Genomic DNA, 19803 nt, shown 5'->3' on the forward strand with positions numbered 1-19803 from the left:
TAAAGGGATGGGCAGATACGGCGGGCTGTGCAAGGCCAGGTGAGGGGCAAACCAGTGGCTGGGGTTTGAGGCCACTGCTGCCCCAGCCTCACCCCAGGTGGCCCCAGCCTCACAGTAGGGACACTGCCTGGTTGGTAGGGGGCAGCCTGCATTTGGTCCCCATCGGCCCCCTTGGGTGGAAGGTTCATCCAGGCTGTTAGGAGGAGGGGCTCAGAGGGCTGGTACCTGGGGCCGGGGAATTGGCTTCTGAGGCTTCTTGGAGCCAAGCTTCTTCATGGCATTGTAGTATTTCTTCTGTTCCTCTGTCATAAAGATGTCTTTCCCTCCAAAGTATAATGGGATGGTGCCAGTAAGGTTGAGGGCCCCTCTCCTGTGTCTTCAGGGCCTCCCCATCTCAGGCACCACCCTTAAAGCAGCCCCCACACCAGCAAGGGGACCTGGAGGGGCCAGAGATAGGGGCTGAGGGAGGGGGGAAGGAGGGAGAGGCAGGGTCCAGGGAAAGGAGGGAGGGGGGTGGGGTGACAGACAGAGTGTGGAAGAGGACCAGCACTGGCTCATAGCCTAGGCTAAGTCACTTTCTCAGAGTCGCCGGGGAGGATCTGAACCCAAGCTTGCTGCTTCAGTCATCCCACCAGCACCACACAGTTGGGGCTGAGGCGGCATGTGGGACTATATGAAGGGTCGGGGGAGCGAAGAGAGGGAGGCTAGAGCCCAGGGAGGGTGGGTGGATACTCATCTTCTTCTTCTGCTGGTTGAAGTTGTCAATGATGACACCGATGAAGAGGTTGAGGGTGAAGAAGGACCCAAAGATGATGAAGATGACAAAATAGAGGTACATGTAGATGTTCACCTCGTACTGGGGCTGTTCTTCCTTCTGCAGAGGCCACAGGACAGGACAGGATGGGACAGCCACAGGGTGGGATGGGTTGGGATGGAGAGGTTGAGGGGAATGTTGGCTGCTCCCTGCTCCCCATCTCACTGTTGGCAGGAAGGGCATCCTAGGACCCAGAGGTGGACCCTTCTACCCCTCAGGCTGCTGAGTTTGGGGGGCTCCTCAGGACGTGGCATGGGGCCGGGGATGGTTGTGTTTCTGATCTGCACCCTCTCCCCTGGCTTGCTTGCCAGCCACATTTCGGTGAGCCCCACTCACCTCCCGGGAGTCCACCGCCGCATACATGATGTCCATCCAGCCCTTGAAGGTGGCCTGGGAAAGTGTGGTTAGGTTTGAAGAGAGGAACTGCTTCCCATTTCTACCAGCCATGAGTCTCCCTCCTCACCCTAGCCCGGTCCTCCCCAGAGCCCCACAGGGCAGGCATCACATAGAGACCAGAGAGGTCTAAATATTACCTCAGGGTCCCACCACACCGGAAGGGGGGGGCTCCTAACGAGGAGTAGCAGTGGGTGCAGGTACAGTAAGAATCTGGGAGCACTTCCATCTCAGTTTAGTGCAAGGGCAGCAGGTTACACTTACCACCTGTAAGAGGGAGAGGTAGCCTAGACCCACATTGTCATAGTTGACCTTGACGTTGAGCCAGCGGACCTGGCCTGTGTGCATAAGGCTCTCACAATCCGATTTGTTGTTGACCTCGGAGATGTCAAACCTCTCAGAGGTGGTGGTGTTGATGCAGTAGTAGAACTTGCCGGCAAACAGGTTGACGCCCATGATGCTGAAGATGAGCCAGAAGATGAGGCAGACAAGCAGCACGTTCATGATGGAGGGGATGGCTCCCAAGAGGGCGTTCACCACCACCTGGGGGGCCGGGGTGAGGGCTTGTTGCCAGATCTTTACCCAGGCTCCTTTGGGACAGGGCTCCCCACCTTCACTAAGGGGACCAGACAGGGCTGGGCATGGTTATTCAGGGAAGGCTTCCTGGAGGAGGATTGCTCTGAGCCAAGTCTAGGGGAGAAGTCTGCTGGGCTCTATGTTGGGAGTGGGGGTGGGGAAGTGAGGAGTAGGGTTGGGGTGCTGCTGGCCTAGTGGTTGAAGAGGGCTCTCTGCTTGGCTGGAGCTATCAGCCCAGAGTCAGGGCATTAGGCTTCTCTGGAAGCAGCCTGGCCACGGGTCACTAGGCAGGAGACAAACACTCCTTTCTTGGCCCCCATAGGAAACTCAGCCCCCGTGACCTGGCACCCTGCTCATCCGTTCCTAGCATTAGAGACATAGATACAGAAAAGCCATCGGGGTCTTCAAAGCAGAAGGACCCTGTGCCCCACCCCCAGCCCTGGTTGTATAGGCTAGCTTCACTCTGTCGGGTTGGCCTAATCTTGAGAATCGTCCTTTTCTGAGGAGAAGGTGTTTCATGACTTCCAGACAGAGTGGGCGGCACAGACCTGGTGATGCCTGGGGTACAGCTCTATTCTTGGCCGGGGCACCAGCCAGCTGCATGGGCAGGTCATCTCGCCTCAGGGAGGAGGAGTCCCTGGTTCTGAGGTGGGAGGACCCAGCATTGGCTGGCCCCTTGCATGAACAGGAGGGAGCCCCTCTGGCTGAGGGCCCTGCTGGCCTGCGACCAGCTGCTTCACAGACATCTGTCCCTGTGATGGGTCTTATTATTCCCAACAGACCTCTCTTAGCTGGGGAAGTCCCAATTGTCTTGGCCAAAGCTTCTATTATTTACTGTCACTTCTGTTCTCAAGGGCCTGATGGAAGAGTGGGCAGGCTCAGAGCCCAGGCCCAGGCCCTGCCTGCTTGTCCAGGTCGCAGAGTTCTGGTGGGCTGGGGTCTGAGGCCGGGGAGGGACATCTCGATACCCACAGGCCTGCCTCCCTTCTTCCTCCGTCCTAGGGAAGGAGAGCCCTTCCTAGGAGCTGATGCAGCCTCTGCTGCCCCCCAGCGGTGGCAGGGATGAGCTAAGGAGGGGCTGAGCGATAGAAGTGGCATTTGGGTGGTATGGGAGGATGTCTGGGGGGCCTCAAATCTGGCCTTCAGCGGGGCCCAGAGTCCCCAGCCTCTCATCCCCCAGCGGTGGCTGTGCTCACTGCACCCCGCCCTGCGGTGGCTGCTCCCCCAAACCCTAGCCCTCCTCAGAGCCCCCTTGGGCACCCACCCGCATGCCCTCAAATCGGGACAGTGCCCTCAGGGGACGCAGGGCCCGCAGCGTCCGCAGGGATTTGATGGGTCCCAGCTCCGAGTAGCCCAGCCAGTTGGCCACCAGACTGATGATGGAGACCTGCAGAGGGAGAGTGGGCTGGTCAGGGTGGCGGGACCTCCTCTGCCCCGGGGGTGCCTTGGGATCTGGCCGCGGGGCACACTCACATCGACAATGAGGAAGTCCAGCCAGCACCAGGCATTGGTGAAGTACACCTTGAAGCCGTAGGCCACCCACTTGAGCAGCATCTCCAGGATGAAGATGTAGGTGAACACCTTGTCCGCGTACTCCAGGATGGTGCGGATGACTCGCCGCTGCTCGATGTAGATGTCCTCAAAGGCCTGGGGATACCAGCATGGCTGGGGGTGGCCAGAGCCACAGAGGCCGGGGCAGGAGCCCCATCCCCCACCCAGTCTACTGCCATGGCTTCCCCCGGGTCTGGGCTGGGACCAGGCCGAGGCCAGGCTGTTGGCTTTTCCCAGACTCTGTGGGGCCCATGGGGCAAGCGAGTTTCCCCACAGGGAGAAGCTGCTCAGCAGCCCTTCCTCAGGTGCAACACTCAGTCACCTGCTTGGGGGCCTGCACTGTGACATATGTTCAGCCCTGATCACCCCCTCATTCAACATTCCCAGGGCCTTCCCACCTCTGCCCTGGCCGCCACCTGTCACTGGGGGTGCACACAGAGTTGGACCCTGCCTGTCGCTTTACGGAAATGAACACTTTCTGTGTCATATCCCGCAAGCACAAGCTAGTCCCTTTAGGGTTCTCTGGGGCCGAGACCACCCAGGTCTCATCCCTCCCATGGTCTGAAAAAGGAGGGAGTCCCAAGAGGGCCTCCTTTGGGCCTGGCACCTGCCGCTGCCCACACCCGCCCCCCAGGGCATGCCTACCAAGGCTCCGCTGCTGAGCAGGATCATGAAGACGATGAAGGTCTCAAACCAGTTGTGCTCAACAATCTTGAAGCAGGCCCTGCGGAGCGTCCACCACATCTTCCCACGGCCCTGGGAAATGTCCACGTAGAGGACAGGGCAGCGTTGCACGCAGGCTGGGGGAGGGAAGGGGGCAAGGGTACCACATCACAGGACTGGGGGCTGGCCCCAGACCCACAGGCAGCATGCTCCCACCCCCTTCCCAAGATTGGCTGAGCCCATCTTCCCCACCCCTCCCTGGCAAGCTTCACACTGCCCAGCCCAGGCCCTGGGTGCTGCAGGGGGTGTGCAGGGCTCTCTCCTGCAGGGCCGGGCTGGCCTCTCTCTGCTGGTGAAGCTGAGGAGGGTAATAATCCTAGAGCAGCCATTCCAGAGCACCTGCCCCTCCCAAGCACTGGGTCACACTCAGGGCCTGGTGGCGGTTCCGTGCGGCAGTCCGCAGGGCCTGGTGTGCACCCTCTGCACATGCCTGAGGCTCAGAGGTCAGGGTCTGGGAGGCATTTGGGCTCTGGTGTCCCTCCCTGGGGCTGTATTGCCCCCAGGCTGTGTCAGGGCAGGGCAGCATGGGGGGTTCGGGGGAGGCTCTGCCTGCTCTCAGTGATGCACATGGTCTTGAGATGTTCTCTAGGAGGCTGGTGGCTGGGGCTGGGCCGGGATGTCACCTGCACCCCAGGCCCTAGCCTGGTCCATCCCTTCCAGGAGCTGCTGGGCTAGGGGAGGCGCCAGGGGAGGTGGTAGGGGTGCACCCACACAGCTCGCCCTCACCCTCTGTGAAGCACTCCTCGGGCTGTTCCCCATCGGGGTTCTCTTCAGCCTGCTCCTCAGGGTCCTCCTCAGGGGGCTTATAGTCGGCGGTGCTGCAGACGGAGGAATTCCCATCCAGGGGCTGCACTGGCTTCTGCAGGGGACCACAGGGTGACGTGAATCCTGTGTTCTCCCACCAGGTGAACGGAGGAGGTGAGGATGGGGGACCAGAAGGGAGAGGAGAAAGGGGGTAGAGCTGACCTACTCATTCATTCAGCACTCATTCATTCCCTGAGCCCCGGGTTATGGAGCCAGTGCTGTGACCTTCGCAGAACCACAGCAACCAAGGCAGCTATGGTCCTGCCCTCACGTACTTCCATTTGGAGCAGGGCTGGGCCGAGGCCTGGAAAGGGATGGTGAGGACAGGAGGGGGCAGGTGAGGGCCTCAGGTAAGGGAGGAGGCTGGGGGGTGGTTGAGCCAGTCTGAGGAAGTGGAGGAATAAGAGGCCTGACGGGACTTTTGAGGGAGCATGAAAGGGGTCAGAATGGAGCCGGGGCTGCCAAAGCCCGCAGGGAATTGCACGCAGCGTCCTCAAGATCTGGGCCTTCCCATGTCCAGGGTCTGCTGGGCTGAGGAGCCCAGAAAGGATGGAAAACTTTCCCCAGCAGAAGCTCCAGCCTGGGGCACAGGGAACCCGATGGGAGTGGGGCAAGAACGGGGAGGCGAGTGTCTGGCCTGCCCAGGCCCCTCCTCGTCCCGAACCAGGTTCTTGGCCCTAGCCGCCCTCCTCAAGGGAACCCCTTCATGGCTGGAGCTGAGGTCCCTGAAGGGGAAGATGGAGAGGACAGCTCTGGATCCAGAATGGCACCGGAAAATTAAGGAGGTCCCCTTGTGCCCAGCTGACAGAAAAGGAAACCGAGGCAGGCATTAGGTCAGCCAGGGCACCCACTAAGCCATTTGTCCTGCTTGTGTGTCCCAACTCCCACAATCACCCTGGGAGCCTTGTTTGTCCCCCTGAGAGTCCCCGGAGCCTTGGCCCTGGATGCTCTCCTGCCCTCCCCCACCCCCACTCCTCATACCGAGGTCGGTGCCACATTTCCCTGGGTATTTATAGCTTGGCAGGCACTTGGCCCCTTGGTAAGTCAGCGTGACACAAATCGGGGGAATAAGGAGTCAAGAGCTTTCAGGGCAAAATTCTTTGAGACTCCAGTGCCCAGCCAGGCCCAGGGCCGAGATGGTGGAGATGGGGAGGGGGCCCTGCCCTACCCGAGGTACTAGCCCTTCCCTTGCCAGAGCTGGAGGACGGGATTTGGCGCTCAGAGTCTACTCCCTGGAGAGGCTCAGGCTGAGGCTCCAGCCTCAGCCTGAGCTCCTGGGGTGACCACCAGTCCCTCTGTCATCCTTGCTGGGAAGAAGCAGGAGGAGGGGCATCTCCTGGATGGGTGGGTCAGGGCTACCCCTGAGTCTGCCCAACTCTCTGCTCTCCTTGTACCCAGCCCCTGTGGCCCCCCCAACCCCCTCCACCCCTCAGAGTCCCCAGTCCAGACCCAGCACTTTGGCCCACCCTGGGAGGTTGGCACCAGCTCCAGTGAGATAACCGGAGGGCCTTCAAGTTCAGAGGAGCCTTAAGAGGGTCATCTTGGGTCCTAACCTTGGAGCCAGGGCACCACAGATAGGAACGTCCTGTCCAAGAGCACCACCTGCTGGTGAGAGGGGGGCCCAGGTGGAGGTGCGGAGCCAGAGTGAAGGGACACTGGGCAAGGGCAGGCAGGGCCCATCTGGTTAATCGTCAGTCAGCATGCACAGAGAGCCTTCTGTGTGCTTATACACAGCATCTTACCTACTGCTCCCGACCCTGCCCTGAGAGAGGTGCCATACGCCCATTTTACAGATGGAGAAACCGAGGCTCAGGATTTGTGACTTGTCTAGGGTCACACAAAAATTTGAAGCCATGTTTATCTGACCCCTGGGCCCCTCAAGCTGGGTGGACTCACCTTGCTATCCTCAGGCTCTGAGAACGTGTCAGTCTCCTCCTCCGTGGGCATCTCCAGGTCGGACTCCTCGGAGGCGATGGGCACATGAATAGTCAGGTAGGGGTTGTTGATGAAGTTGAGGTGGTCCAGCTCGATGCTGGGGGGAGAACCGTCAACCAGGGCCACGTGGTTCAAAATGTGATTGTCCTTCTTCAGGTCCTTGTCATCCTCGTCGGGCGGTGGCTCCTTCTTCTCGTCCTCTGGGGCACTCTCCCCCGCCTCCCCGGCCTCCCCAGCCTCCCCAGGCTTCCCGAGGCTGAGCATGATGTCCTTGGGGCGCAGGACCTTGCCATGCAGCAGTCCCAGGAGAAAGACTTTGGCAAAGCTGATGCCCCACTTGATGCGCCCAATGGCGATCTGCAGGTTGTTCATTTCGCCATCTTCGTCGGAGGCAGCCAGGCTGTCAGCGCTGAAGGAGCTCAGCAGTAGGGCCAAGAAGAGGTTCAGGACCTGGGAAGCAGGGGTTGGGAGGAACCTGAGCTCAGCCTCAGGGGGCCTGCCGAGGGTGCCACCTTCAGCCAGCATGAGGTGCCTCAGGCCTCCAGATCAGACCTACCACATGGGGGCATTTGAAGGGTTATCACCTAATGGAATCCTCACAACTGCTTGGGGAGGTGGAGCATTCCTATCGGCCCCACTTTGCAGAAAGAGAAGTTGAGGCTTAGGCACATGCCAGGAGTCTGCAGAGAAAGGGTTTGGGGAGGGTAGAGAAAGGGTTTGGGGAGGCCCATTGGGTGACAAGGACTCTTTCTAGGACTCTGTCCTCCACCTCCGCTGCTTGGGAAGTAAGAACAAAGAACAGGTCTCAGGTTTCTGAGTTTTCAGGACTTATTGGGACCCTGAATCAGCTGAGCCTTCTTTTCCTGTCTGTTACTAGAGCTTGTGCTCCCTGGTGCTCAGAGCAACGTACCCTATTGCTCTGAGAAGGGCATTTGCTAGTCGCCCCCTTTTCTCTCCTCGGGATTCCGTGCTCCACCTGGCTTTCTTCCCACTCCCATTTCCCTGCTGGAAGATTTAATACTGGTCTACCCCTCCAGTCTCCAGCTTTATTTTCCAGAGACAGACCATAGCTGAGCCTCTCCCACTGTGATGTCAGGGAGCTCTAACCTATTAGAGACAGACATTTGACCAGATCGGTGCGGTGGGTTTGCGTGGTAGTAGAGACTGGGGTGCGCAGGCTTTGAAACCATGCTGCTTGGCCTTGAAGCCCGGTGTACTAGTGAGGTGTCCTGAGGCAAATCATATCGCTGCTCTGTGCCTCCGTTTCCTCATATAATGGGGATGGTTCTAGTACCCACCTCCTTGCATTTTTTGAAGATTGAAAGATCAGCGTAAGTAGAGCACACAGTAGGCACTCAAAACATGCTGGCTGTCATGTGCGCAAGGGCAGAAGGTATAAGGTATAGGGAAGAGTATGATTAGCTCTGAGGTCAGCTCAGCATTTTATTAATAAGGAAACTAAGTCTCAGAGAGGTAGAGGGATATGCCCTGAGACATCCAACACAGTCAGGACTAGAATCCAGGTGTCCAGTCATTACATAACTTTGGAAGACATCATTCATTTAGACTACAATGTGAATGGCAGCCCCAGAGGTTGTGCCTCTACCTTCCTGGTAGCTCTGCCTTCCACCAGTCTCCCTTCCCCTGGGAACAAAGAGGACAGTGAAGCCCAGCTGCGGTGGGGGGTCCTGGTTCCTGCCAGCCAGAGGCAGGGCTGGGACTTACTCTGGGCACCTAGGGACAGGGCTGGTTGTGTAAGTGGGCAAGAAGGAGTAGGGGAGCCTGTACACGTCCACCCTCGGCTGACTTCTCCATGTGGCTCTCATGGCCTGGTTTCACCGGGACTCCTCCAAGACCTTTTTATCATCACCTTAACTACCATGTTAGCAGAACGCCTTTAAAGTTCGTATTTCTATAGATACACACAACTGGGGAGAAGGTGTGTGTGGGGGGCATTCCTCCCCATCTCCCTGCCCTCTAGCTGCTTTTCTGCTTTTGCCCCCAACCAACATTTATGGGTCTTTCTTTCCCTTTGCCGGGGTGAGGGGGGGGGCATCCAGTGTTCAGAAACACATCTGAGATGGGAATTAGCTGCTCTCTGGGTCAGCAGGGTTTGCACACGGCTCCTGCCTAGGACAGAAATAGCTGCGTCAGGCAAGGCGTGGGGAAGAGGGCTGGGGGGAAGGGGGGTGAACATCATGTTCCCCCAGGGGCGCTGAGGGGTGGGTTACCTATGCCCTCATCATTTCCTCTTCTTCGCAGTAACCCAGAGCAAGAGCACAAGTGCCACAATGCAGGGGGCATGGGGCCCCACACTCAATGGCAGGATGCCTCCAGTGCCCTCTAACAGACACTGGCTTCCAGGAAGCCTGGGTGGGGGGGCAGTAGGCGGGGACAGTGCCCAAGGGGCTGCTGGTGCTGCCTCCCTGGGCTGCTCTACTCCCCCTGAGCCAAGCGAGGGCAGATCAAGGCAGAGCTGGGCTGGGAAGGAGTATGGGTGGGGTGTGTGTGTGTGTGTGTGGAGTGACACGCCTGTGTGACAGCACACTGAGGCAGTGCAAGGGTTCTAGACTGCTTGGGTTCTGATCCTGTGCAGGTTACTAGCTTCCCTCCCTGAACCTTTACTTCCCTGTCTAAAATGCAGAGATGAAACAGCACGCCCCCTGAAGCGATGGCGAGCATCAAGAGATAGACACACAGAAGGCGCTCAGAATGCTGGACAAATGCACATGGAGGTCAGCTGTCACTGTCGTTACTGCCCGTGTTGACGCTGTCGTGCTCACCCCCTGCTGCTGTTACTGACGCAGACTCAGGTTCTAGTCCAGGCTCAGTCTTACACTAGCTGTGTGGTCCCCGGCAGTGGCTTCTCGGAGCACGGTGCCAACATGACCTCCCTCCCGGGGTTGGGAGAGCATTAGGGATAAGGCAGGGAAAGCCCTCTGCGCAGGCAGGAGCCCAGTCCTCGGGGAGAGTGGGGGTGACCCCTATGGCAGAGACCTGAACCACCACTCTGCAGCACCCCCCCAGGGCCCCACCTTGTAGACCAAGCGCTTTACTGGGCGCTCAGACCATGTGCTCAAGTGGGTCACCACCGTCACCATCCCCATTTTCCACGTGAGAAAAATTGAGGCCAGAGAGATGGTTAAATAATGTCTCAGGGTTTCCTAGTCAGTATGTGGCAAAGCAGGGGCTTGCAATGTTTTTGAGTTTACCCACGTACAGACAGAAACCCACTGCAGACCCTTTCAGTCGTGCTGGGCCCTTAACCTTTACCTGCACAAGCTTCTACTCAGAGCTAGCTACCCACGCCATCCCACCCCCGTTCTGCTGGGACATCTTCTCTCTCTCTCCCCCACACCCCAGGCCCTGGGGTTCTCCTGCCTAACTGTCCCTGGGGGCTCAGGACCTCAGTGGAGGTGACACTGGACGGCTCTCGCCGCAGCCGGAGCTTAGCGATATCTGAGAAGTGCTGACCCAGCAGCTCAAGGATTCCGCCGGCCTTTGTGGAACGTGGGGACGTGCGTCTTCCCACCCCCGTTGCCCAGGGCAGCGTCGGCCATGGGGGCAGCTGGGCACCAGGCTCCACACCAGCAGGAGTGCTGCCCACCCTGAGCAGGGCAGGAATTGTGGCGTCAGGGTGTGGACACAGGCCACCTTGGGGCCCCAGCCACAGAAATGCTGGTCAGTGTGACGGCAGCCCGCACCCCTGCTCATCATGGGGCCCCCTGCGGCTCCTCCCCAGCACCAGCCCCACAGGGAAGCCCTGAGCCACAGAAAGCAGCAGGATGAAGGCCATTTATGCCATACTCTGGATTCTCTCTACTCCCGAGGCTTGATGCCAGGAACGGAAGAGGGTGAGAGGGTGAGAGATGGACAGGAGGCCCTGGAGTCCTGGAGCCAACCCCGCGTGCCACCTTCCCGCACCCAGCTGACCACAGAGCAGTCGCTCGTTCAAGGTCACACAGATGACAGCGGAGCTAGGCCTGGAGTGTGGGTCTGCCTCCAGCTGTCATGTTACTTTGCCTCAAATGCTAGGCTTCAACAGTACTACTCACAGTGTCGCCTCTGGACCTGTGACAGCTGCGCTGGTTAGAAAGGCAGATTCCCAGGCCGTGGCCCCCAGGCTGCTGAATCAGACTCTGGGGACTCTAGGGCCAGGAATCTATCTGGGTTTTAAGAAACTTCCAGGTGATTCTTAAGCAGATTAAAATTGGAGAGCCACAGTGTTAAACTGTTTAAAACTGCCCTTTTGGGTGGGGGAGGCAGACTACAGTCCAGTGGCAGTGATTTCATCCAGCTTAACTGCATGGGGCAAAGGCCCTGGAAAGACAGCCCAATTTAAAGGACTTAATTGAATGTGACATGTTCTGCTTGGGTTTCCTGGCAGTGGTGTGGGGGGAGAGAGGAGCCACCCAGTGGGCCCAACTCACCACTAGGTTGCCAATGACCATGACCATGAGGAAGACCGTGAGGCACATGGCCTGGCCGGCCACCTCCATGCAGTCCCACATGGTTTCGATCCATTCCCCGCACAGGATGCGGAAGACGATGAGGAAGGAGTGGAAGAAGTCGTGCATGTGCCAGCGGGGCAGGCTGCAGTCCGCGGCGATCTTGCATACGCACTCCTTGTAGCTCTTGCCGAACAGCTGCATGCCCACCACGGCGAAGATGAACACGATGATGGCCAGCACCAGCGTCAGGTTGCCCAGCGCGCCCACCGAGTTGCCGATGATCTTGATGAGCATGTTCAGCGTCGGCCACGACTTGGCCAGCTTGAAGACCCGCAGCTGGGGGCAGGGGGACAGCAGGCGCTAGTGAGGCCCAGTCCCCTCCCCCCACCCGGCCTGATCTGAGGGAGCCCCATCCTTGGGAGAAACAACTCTCCGGAACAACTCAAATCCCTGCCCCGTGAGTGAGCTGAGGCCTCGGTCTGCTGCTCTGTTAAATGGGAATCCTCCTATCAGACCACCTCATCCTCTTTATGTGTTCAAAAGAAATGAGCTGTATCATTTAAAGATATAGGCTGAAGTATTTATGGAGACAGTTTATGTCAGGATTTGCTTTCACATGCTCCCCCCCCCACAAAAAGTAGGGGAGAGATGTTGATGGCTGTTGGAATGTTGATGGCCGTTGGAGTGGGTGTAGGCACACAGATTTCAGTATACTTTATATGTTTGTGGATGAAGGACAGATCCCGTAATAAAGTTTGGAAAAATTAGAAGTGTTCCTATGGGGTGGTGGAAAGGATCCTAAACCGGACTCCTGATTCTACTACTAATGAGCCTCCCGAGCCCCAGCCTTCAGATCTGCAATATGGTCTCTGCTCCACGGTCACCCAGGTCCCTGGGAGTCAAGCCCAAATGTCAGCTCCCAGGGCTATCATTTTGGTCCCTGGTAGCCCTATGTGATAAGGGAGGGGGCTCTCTTTCTCCCCATTTCCAGTCAGGAAGGTTCTGAGTGGTGGAGGGGCATGCACAAGTAGCTTCTTGGGGATGCCTCCTCCCATCCCCCTGCATACCGCCACCCAGTCCCTCCTCAGCCTGGCCGCAGGGCCTCACGCACCAGTCGGAAGGAGCGGAGCACGGACAGCCCTTGCACATTGGCCAGGCCCAGTTCTACCAGGCTGAGGGTGACGATGATACTGTCAAAGATGTTCCAGCCCTGCTGGAAGTACTCATAGGGGTCCATGGCGATGAGCTTCAGCACCATCTCTGCTGTGAAGATGCCGGTGAAGACCTGTGGGGTGGGGTGGGGGAGTCCACATCACAGAATCTCAGTTTGCACGGGGCCTGGGGAGTCCCCCCTGACTCCCACCTCCTGGCAGAGCCTTGAGCGGGGGCAGGCAGTGGTACCCGCGGCCTACAGGTGTGCATGCGTGCGTGTGTGAAGAGTGGAATGGTCCTGCCCCAGGGCACAGTGGGTACCACTCTGAGACACCTGAACCCATCCGCTTCTGGCATTGTGCCCATGGGCCAGTCACTTCATTTCTTGTGGCCTCACCCCAGTCATAGTATATAGCACTCATACAGCACTTTGTGGTTGATGTGATGACCTCACTGGGATGATGCCAATTTCTACATAGTTGTGAGCCATGGTCCCTTGTCCCAGAAACGAGAACATTGAGACTCCGAGAGATAAGCGGCCAAGTGCTTGCTCACGCCACCCACATGGGAATGAGTCAGACCTCAAACCCAGGTCTTGGGGTACTTAATTCAGTCTTCTTGTCTCTACACCCTACCCTCTCTACCCTGACTGGCAGGGGTCCTGAAGTCCAGCAAACCTTGGTCGAATTAGAAGTCTAGGGTAGGGGCCCAAAGGGGGAGGCCCAGGGATCCAGGAGAAGGCGCAGTGATCCAGGAGAAGGCTCCATAAACCAGGCACAGGGGTGTAAGGGCTGCCTAGCCTCTGAAAACTCCCTGAGCACAGCCCCCCTCCTGCCGGGCACCAGCTGCCCTGGTCTACAGCCTGCCCAGGCACATGCTGAACCCTGCCCGGGAGCTGTCCCTGGCCATAGCAGGTGCCCAGACGGCAATGGAGTGTGGGCAGGGGGTAGGCAGGGGGCGGGCAGGTGGCAAGCTGGGCCCATCACGCACGGCCAGCAGCTGCAATGCGAGCCCAGGGCACACCCTTGCCCCCCCAGCCCAGTTTGGCCTGGCTGCCTCAGACGGATCCATGGGATAGACGTGCCTGCCTCATAGGCTGGGAGCCCAGGGTCTGATGCCCACGCCACCCACATCATACTGCCACAGGCCCCCACATCTCGTTCTCCTTGGGCTCTCCTCACCCTCAGGGTCAGGGGGAGCATCTCGCCCATTTGCTATCTGGAAACATGCTAAGGGAATGGGGAAGGGTGGGGCAGGGCTGGAGGATGAGGCGGCTTTTTCCCTTTGTCAGGCTCCACCGGGGCTGGAAACGAGGTGATAATGCTCCTAATGGGCAGGGATAAGCAGGCGGATCAGCACGTGTCAACAATAGCCAGGCAGGAAAGGCCTGCAGGGAGCAGGCCTGGCCACGCTGGGGGAAATGGTAGTGGGCAGTGGGCTTGGGCGGGGGGGCGCTATGCCTGGGGCACCTCTTGGGCCTCGGTGCCGAGGGCCATATGCCCCCACTTTCAGGTCCTTTGGTCCCTCTTAGGCCCACAACAACCTCTGAAGGTAGAGACCTGTCACTCAAGTCCCCACCCCCCACCTCTGCCTCCATCCAGGGCATGGCCTGGACCACAGACACCATCAATCCTGATCCTGAAATGTCTAGCACCTTATCCCCACTCTCTCTGCCTCCACATTCCCTAAAAAATTCCACATCCCATCAATCACCCCATGTACCTCCCTTACAGCTCAGTTCCTGTCCCCCGTATGCTGGGAGAATAAGCTCAGCTTGTCCCTGTATGCCCCCAATAGTGCCCCGTATTTCCACACATCCCAGGGGGCCCCTGCCCCATCCTGCCTGGGAGTGACACCTCTCCCAGTCCCCTCCTTACCAGGTTGCCCACGGTGAGCACATTGTCGAAGTGCTCTGTCATTGGGTAATGCTCCATGGCCATGAAGAGGGTGTTGAGCACAATGCAGATGGTGATGCCCAGGTCCACGAAGGGGTCCATGACAATCAGGTGGATGATGTTCTTGAACTTCACCCACGGGGTGCAGCAGTTCCATATGAGGACTTTGTGGGCACACTTGTACCACCACGGGGGGCACTTCTGGTGGGCCTCTTCCAGCTCTGGGAGTAGGGTAGAAACACACCTGATGAGCACCCCCAGGCCCCGTGTCCTCCTTCCCTGACCCAGACCTTATGTCCCACCTTCCAGGCCTGCCCCCTGAATTTCACATCTCAAATATATCCCCTCAGCCAAGCCTACTTTAAGCCCGCCTTTAGTTGGGTTGCCTTCAAGACCTGCCCCTGGAGGCCCCACCCACATACCCCAACCCCCTCAATGTCCCACCCCCAAAGCCCCGCCCACTAATGTGCCCTCAACTCCCCCCCCCCCCGCCCCCGCCCCCTCAGCCAGCCCTACCTGGAGCCCTTCTCTTAATGCCTTGCCTCAGGCTGGGCCTTCTTGGGATACCTCACAAAGCCTGGCCCCCAGTGACTCCCACCTTCTGCCCATGGTCCAGGGCTGTGATCTTTGGCAGAGGAGACCCCTGATCTCTGGGCTGGGCCTGAGGGTCCCCAGGGAGAGGTGGGAGGCCCCTGCAGAGGGTTGGGTCCCATTCCACTTGCTGCTGGCCAGTGTCATTCAGAGCAAACCAAGGATCCCCCAGAGGGCTCTCCCTCCCATTGTCACCAAACTGACCCCTCCACTGTCCCCAGCCAGTCTAGCCTTTCCCACCAGAGTGGCTTTCTGGAAACATCCCCTGTTCTTGCCCCGCCAGCTCTAGAGCCCAGGGGCTCTGTCAGGCCCATGGATAAAGCTGCCCTTCTTGCTGGTCTTGAAGGACTCCGCTGCCTGTGGGAGTCCTCAGCCTCAGCAGGATCTTATTTCATTACCACCAGAAATTTATGAGAGAAGTGCTATTAGTGTCCCCCATCTCTAGATGAGGAAAGAGTTGGAGAAGTCCCACGGAGACCTGGGTTCAAGTACACGACTGGGACACCCCCCCCCGAATTAGCTAATTGGACCTCTCAAAGGCTGCAGATTCTAGTCTGATAGTAACAGCCCCACCCCCAAACTAGTGACCCCCAAGTCACTTCAGGTGACTCAAACAGTGTCTGACACCCAAAACTTCTCACAACGGTCCCAGCCAGGGTAGCGTTAAGTGATCTTCTCAGCCAGTGACACCGAGGGGCATGCTCTGGGGCAGATCCCTGGATGCCTGTCATATAAAGTCAGGTGAGAAAGGGTCCTCTAGAGGTCTTCAAAGTCCTCTAGCCCCTCCCAGTCCTTCCTGGCTAAAGGAAGGGGAGTGGGACCTGAGAAGGGAACCAGATCTCTTCCATGTTGGATTTCCATTATTCTTCCTTCCCTTGTTTCCTCCTTCCTTCCTCCCTCCTCTTTTCTCCCTCCCTCCCCTCTTTCCTCTCATTCATCCATACACCCATGTCTCTTCCCATTCATTGATCTTCCAGCCCATCCATACATCTATTCATCCATCCACCCATCTTCTCACCCACCCACCCACCCACGTCTCTTCCCATTCATTGATCTTCCAGCCCATCCATCCATCCATCCATCCATCCATCCATCCATCCATCCATCCGTGTTCGTGTCTATCCACCCTGCCCTTGTTACCTTATCCTGTTCTTTCCCTGACACTTGTAGGACAGTATGGGGATTTGCGGGAATCTGTGACCTCTACCTGGGCAGAGTTTGGCCTTTGGCCTTTAGTTTTTGCTCAGAAGACATATGAGGAGCAGGATTTCCAGTTTCTAGAACACTGGGCCTTCCTTGTTAGTATGATCCTCCTGTTCTTCCCCATTGTCTTGGCAACTCCCAAGGCCCTCCTGGAAACCCCCATTTCCCACAGCATCCTGGCCTTGCAGCCAGAACTGGGCCTGGCTAAGCCAGGACTATATTTATCCCGGCCGTTTCTTCGATGCCTATATTAAGTTACTGTCCTTCTAAAGCTGGGCCCAGCCAGGCCCCACCTGCCCCCCACCCCAAGAGTCCAAGTGGCCTTACAGGCAGGACAAGCAGAATAGGATGCCTTAGGGGTGTCAAGCACTCACCTTCCATAGCGTCTGAGATACCACTGTCTGCACTGCAGCTCTGCCGTGGGGGCCCCTTCTCCCCAAGCGAGGTGTCTAGGCTACCATTGCAGTCTTTGCTGTGGGCTGGGTCCCCATCGGCCTCCCCGCCTTCCAGAGCCTGGGCAGCCTTGGCCTGTGGATCAGCAAGGGTGGTGGGCACAGAGTCCAACTCAGAGCCTGGTGGATGGACTAATAGACTCTCAGAGCTTCTTTCCAAGTCCTTTAGGATGGGGCCCCTCTTCTTGTCCTGCGCTGTGCCTGGTGCGGGTTGGGGGATGGCCTCGGTGGTGATGGGATTGACAGGGTAGGAACCAAAATGACTGAAGACCTTCATCCCTGAAGACCCCCCACTCTTGGAAGTCTTGACAAACCCTACACTTCAGGTGGTGGTGAGGCAATGGGGGGGCTGCACCCCAGGGTCTCCCTAGGACCCACCTCTCCCCCAGCATGGACCCATATCCTGCCCAGAAAGAATCACAAGACCACAGATATTTGAGCTGGAAGGTTACTTCAGGTTTAACTCCTCCAGATCCTTTGCTGTTTATAGGGAAACTGAGGCAGAGAGCTGCAGAATACTCTTTCTACTGCCTGGATGTCTCTCATCCCACTGAAGCCCCCAGCCTGGGGCCTTATACTCACCCTGCCTTGCAGTCCCCGACCCCATGCCTCTCCCCCACTCTCAGCCTCCCCAGGAGAACCCTTAGCCTCCTCTCCCTGAGTCCAGACCTTCTCCAGCTCCTCCTGCTGCTTTTTGAATTTCTCCAACATCTGCTGAAACTCTTCTTCTTTCTCCTGATCCTCGGCCAGGGTGGCCTCATTCTGCTCTGCATAGGCCATGGCCACCACCGCCAGGATCAGGTTAATGAGGTAGAAGGAGCCCAAGAAAATGATGACCACAAAGAAGATCATGTAGGTCTTGCCAGCTGCTCGAAGGGTCTGGGAAGAGGGGGAGAAGGAGAGGGAGTGTAACATGGCCCCCTGCCTACTTTCACCCACCACCCCTTTCCACACACCCATTGTCCAGAAACAGGGAGGGTCGCTCACAGAGCATGGTGATTTGAGGACCTTGAGGCAGGGGATAGCCATCTTTGGCAGGCTAAACCACATTCTGGGTAACTTCAAAATACACACTTGAGACCCAGACTTTCCTGGTCTCCTGACTCAGAGAGCCCTGAGGACCAGAGACAGATATCTTGAGATCAGAGAGCCAGGATAAAAGAAAATTTTTAAAAATGGTGAACACGGGCTTTGGGGTCAACTTGAATCCTACCGTTGCTTGTCCTGCGCTGCGCCTGGTGCAGGTTGGGGCATCTAATACAAGCTCAACAAATAATAGTTGCCATTATTATTATCATCATCGATATCATCCGTGTTAGACACATTACCAAGAACCAGAAGGCACTGCGGCTCCAGAGGCCACCTGCCTACCTATGCAAACAGTAGAAGCTAAATACTTGTGTTGGGGCCATGTTGAATTTCTAAGCTACCCTACTGGTTGCTGTGAGGCCTGGGGGTCTGTTCCAGGCCCAGATCTCAGCGCTTAAGGCAAAGGTGGAGAAGGAAGAAAAGGCTGTGCCTCAGATGTGGCAGGTCCTCAGTGTCAGAGGCCTCCAAGAAGCTGCCTGCTGGGGCCCTGAGAAGGTTCTCAGAGAGGAGGGGGCCTTGTTTCAGGTCCTGCCCTGAGGAGGCTGTGGTGGGGGAAGGAGTGGTGGCGGTTGGGCTGCGAGGCAGGGCTTCGAGGCAGGGCAGTGGCAGTCCTACCAGCTGGAAGAGATTCTCCCAGTAGTCCTGGGTCATGAGGCGGAAGAGAGCCAGGAAGGCCCAGCTGAACGTGTCGTAGCTGGTGTAGCCATAGTTGGGGTTCCGCCCAGCCTTGATACACTCATAACCCTCAGGGCAGTGCCTGTGGATAAAACGAGGTGTTCGCTTTAGGAGGGAAGATAACTCGAGCCGAGGGACAGTCGGGGAATCCCAAGAGGAAAAATCCTCTAGTTCTGTCTGCACCCCCCAAACGCGGAAGGGTTCCTTTCAGGTCCACGGGTTTTTCTTACGTTCCCATCCACCCCACGTCCTTGTCCCTAATCAGTTCCCGACTTCGACTTCCGACATCCCTCGGACACCTTTTCCCTGCCACCCTGTACACTCACCCGGCATCGCTGCTGTTCCCACAGAGCAGGGCGTCATTGGCACCCTCCAGGAAATAGTAGTTCCCTTTGGGAGTCAGAGGCCACAAAGGAAACATGTCACCCACGTGGACACACTGTGGACACACGCACCCGTTGCACGCCTGTGGGCACATTTATATCCACCACATACACCAAGAGGAGGCTCTCTGGCTGCCCCTGTCCCTCCTGTAAGGTCTCTGGGTAGATACACGATAGGGGGGGACGCCTGGGTGGCTCAGTTGGTTAAGCAGCTGCCTTCGGCTCAGGTCATGATCCCAGCGTCGTGGGATCGAGTCCCACATCGGGCTCCTTGCTCGGCAGGGAGCCTGCTTCTCCCTCTGCCTCTGCCTGCCATTCTGTGCTCGCTCTCTCTCCCTCTCTCTCTGATAAATAAATAAAAATCTTAAAAAAAAAAAATACACGACAGGGAGCCAAGCCGCTGGCCGTGTCAGCTCCGCACCTCGGCTGTGAGGTGAGCAGTCGGGATGCGGCTGGGGCGCAGAGAGCCGGCGGAATGGGGCGCATGCGCGTAGGCGTGCGCATGCGCGCAGCTCCCACGCACCTGCGCGGGCAGCCCAACTGAGGGATGAGCAGGTGTGGCGACAGCCGAAATCCAGGGGCGGGGTTGAAGAAGGGGTACTCCCTCCTGCCTCCCCAGGGTGAGTTCTTACTTTCGTCACTGATGTAGGCATCCCAGTCAAAGGTCGAGTTGCTGGTCCAGCTCTCATGGGTGTTCCACGTGTCGTTGCCGTACCACGTGTCATTGCCGTACCAAGCGTCATTGCCGTACCACGTGTCATTGCCGTACCAAGCGTCATTGCCGTACCACGTGTCATTGCCGTACCACGTGGTGTTCGTGTCATTGAAGGGCGGGGGCCAGCGCACGCACTTCTGCCGTAGGTTTCCCATGAAGAGCTGCAGCCCCACCAGAGCAAAGACGCTCAGGCAGAAGACGGTGAGGATCATCACATCGGACAGCTTTTTCACCGACTGGATCAGGGCCCCCACAATCGTCTTCAGCCCTGACCAGAGGGAGGGTGAGAGTAGGGGGTGGGCAGGTGGAAGGCTCCTTCTCATCCCCCCTTCAGGCCTTTGCCTACCACATCTCTTTCAAGGCTTGACTTACTAGGAGCACCACTACCCTGAAGCCTTCCC

At 57.8% G+C, this 19803-nt stretch overlaps 2 protein-coding genes across 2 annotated transcripts in view; one reads left to right on the forward strand and one right to left on the reverse strand.

The window, feature by feature from the left end:
• The window catches only part of TACO1 (translational activator of cytochrome c oxidase I), a 742329-nt gene that overhangs the window by 259192 nt on the left and 463334 nt on the right, over positions 1-19803 (forward strand). The window lies entirely within an intron of this gene.
• SCN4A (sodium voltage-gated channel alpha subunit 4) overlaps positions 1-19803 on the reverse strand; it is a 29826-nt gene that overhangs the window by 4902 nt on the left and 5121 nt on the right. The window contains exons 7-23 of the mRNA XM_082706637.1: positions 19320-19670; positions 18631-18694; positions 18245-18386; positions 17210-17419; positions 16463-16616; positions 14277-14515; positions 12359-12532; positions 11227-11583; positions 6758-7246; positions 4784-4916; positions 3980-4134; positions 3257-3430; positions 3048-3170; positions 1472-1750; positions 1151-1204; positions 737-874; positions 226-330 (exon numbers count right to left, since the gene is read on the reverse strand). Of these exons, the coding sequence (XP_082562763.1) occupies positions 226-330; positions 737-874; positions 1151-1204; positions 1472-1750; positions 3048-3170; positions 3257-3430; positions 3980-4134; positions 4784-4916; positions 6758-7246; positions 11227-11583; positions 12359-12532; positions 14277-14515; positions 16463-16616; positions 17210-17419; positions 18245-18386; positions 18631-18694; positions 19320-19670 (3341 nt within the window). The remainder of the gene's footprint in view (positions 1-225; positions 331-736; positions 875-1150; positions 1205-1471; positions 1751-3047; positions 3171-3256; positions 3431-3979; positions 4135-4783; positions 4917-6757; positions 7247-11226; positions 11584-12358; positions 12533-14276; positions 14516-16462; positions 16617-17209; positions 17420-18244; positions 18387-18630; positions 18695-19319; positions 19671-19803) is intronic.

The sequence above is a fragment of the Mustela nivalis genome (assembly GCF_964662115.1).
Source record: "Mustela nivalis genome assembly, chromosome: 17".
NCBI classification, from domain to species: domain Eukaryota; kingdom Metazoa; phylum Chordata; class Mammalia; order Carnivora; family Mustelidae; genus Mustela; species Mustela nivalis.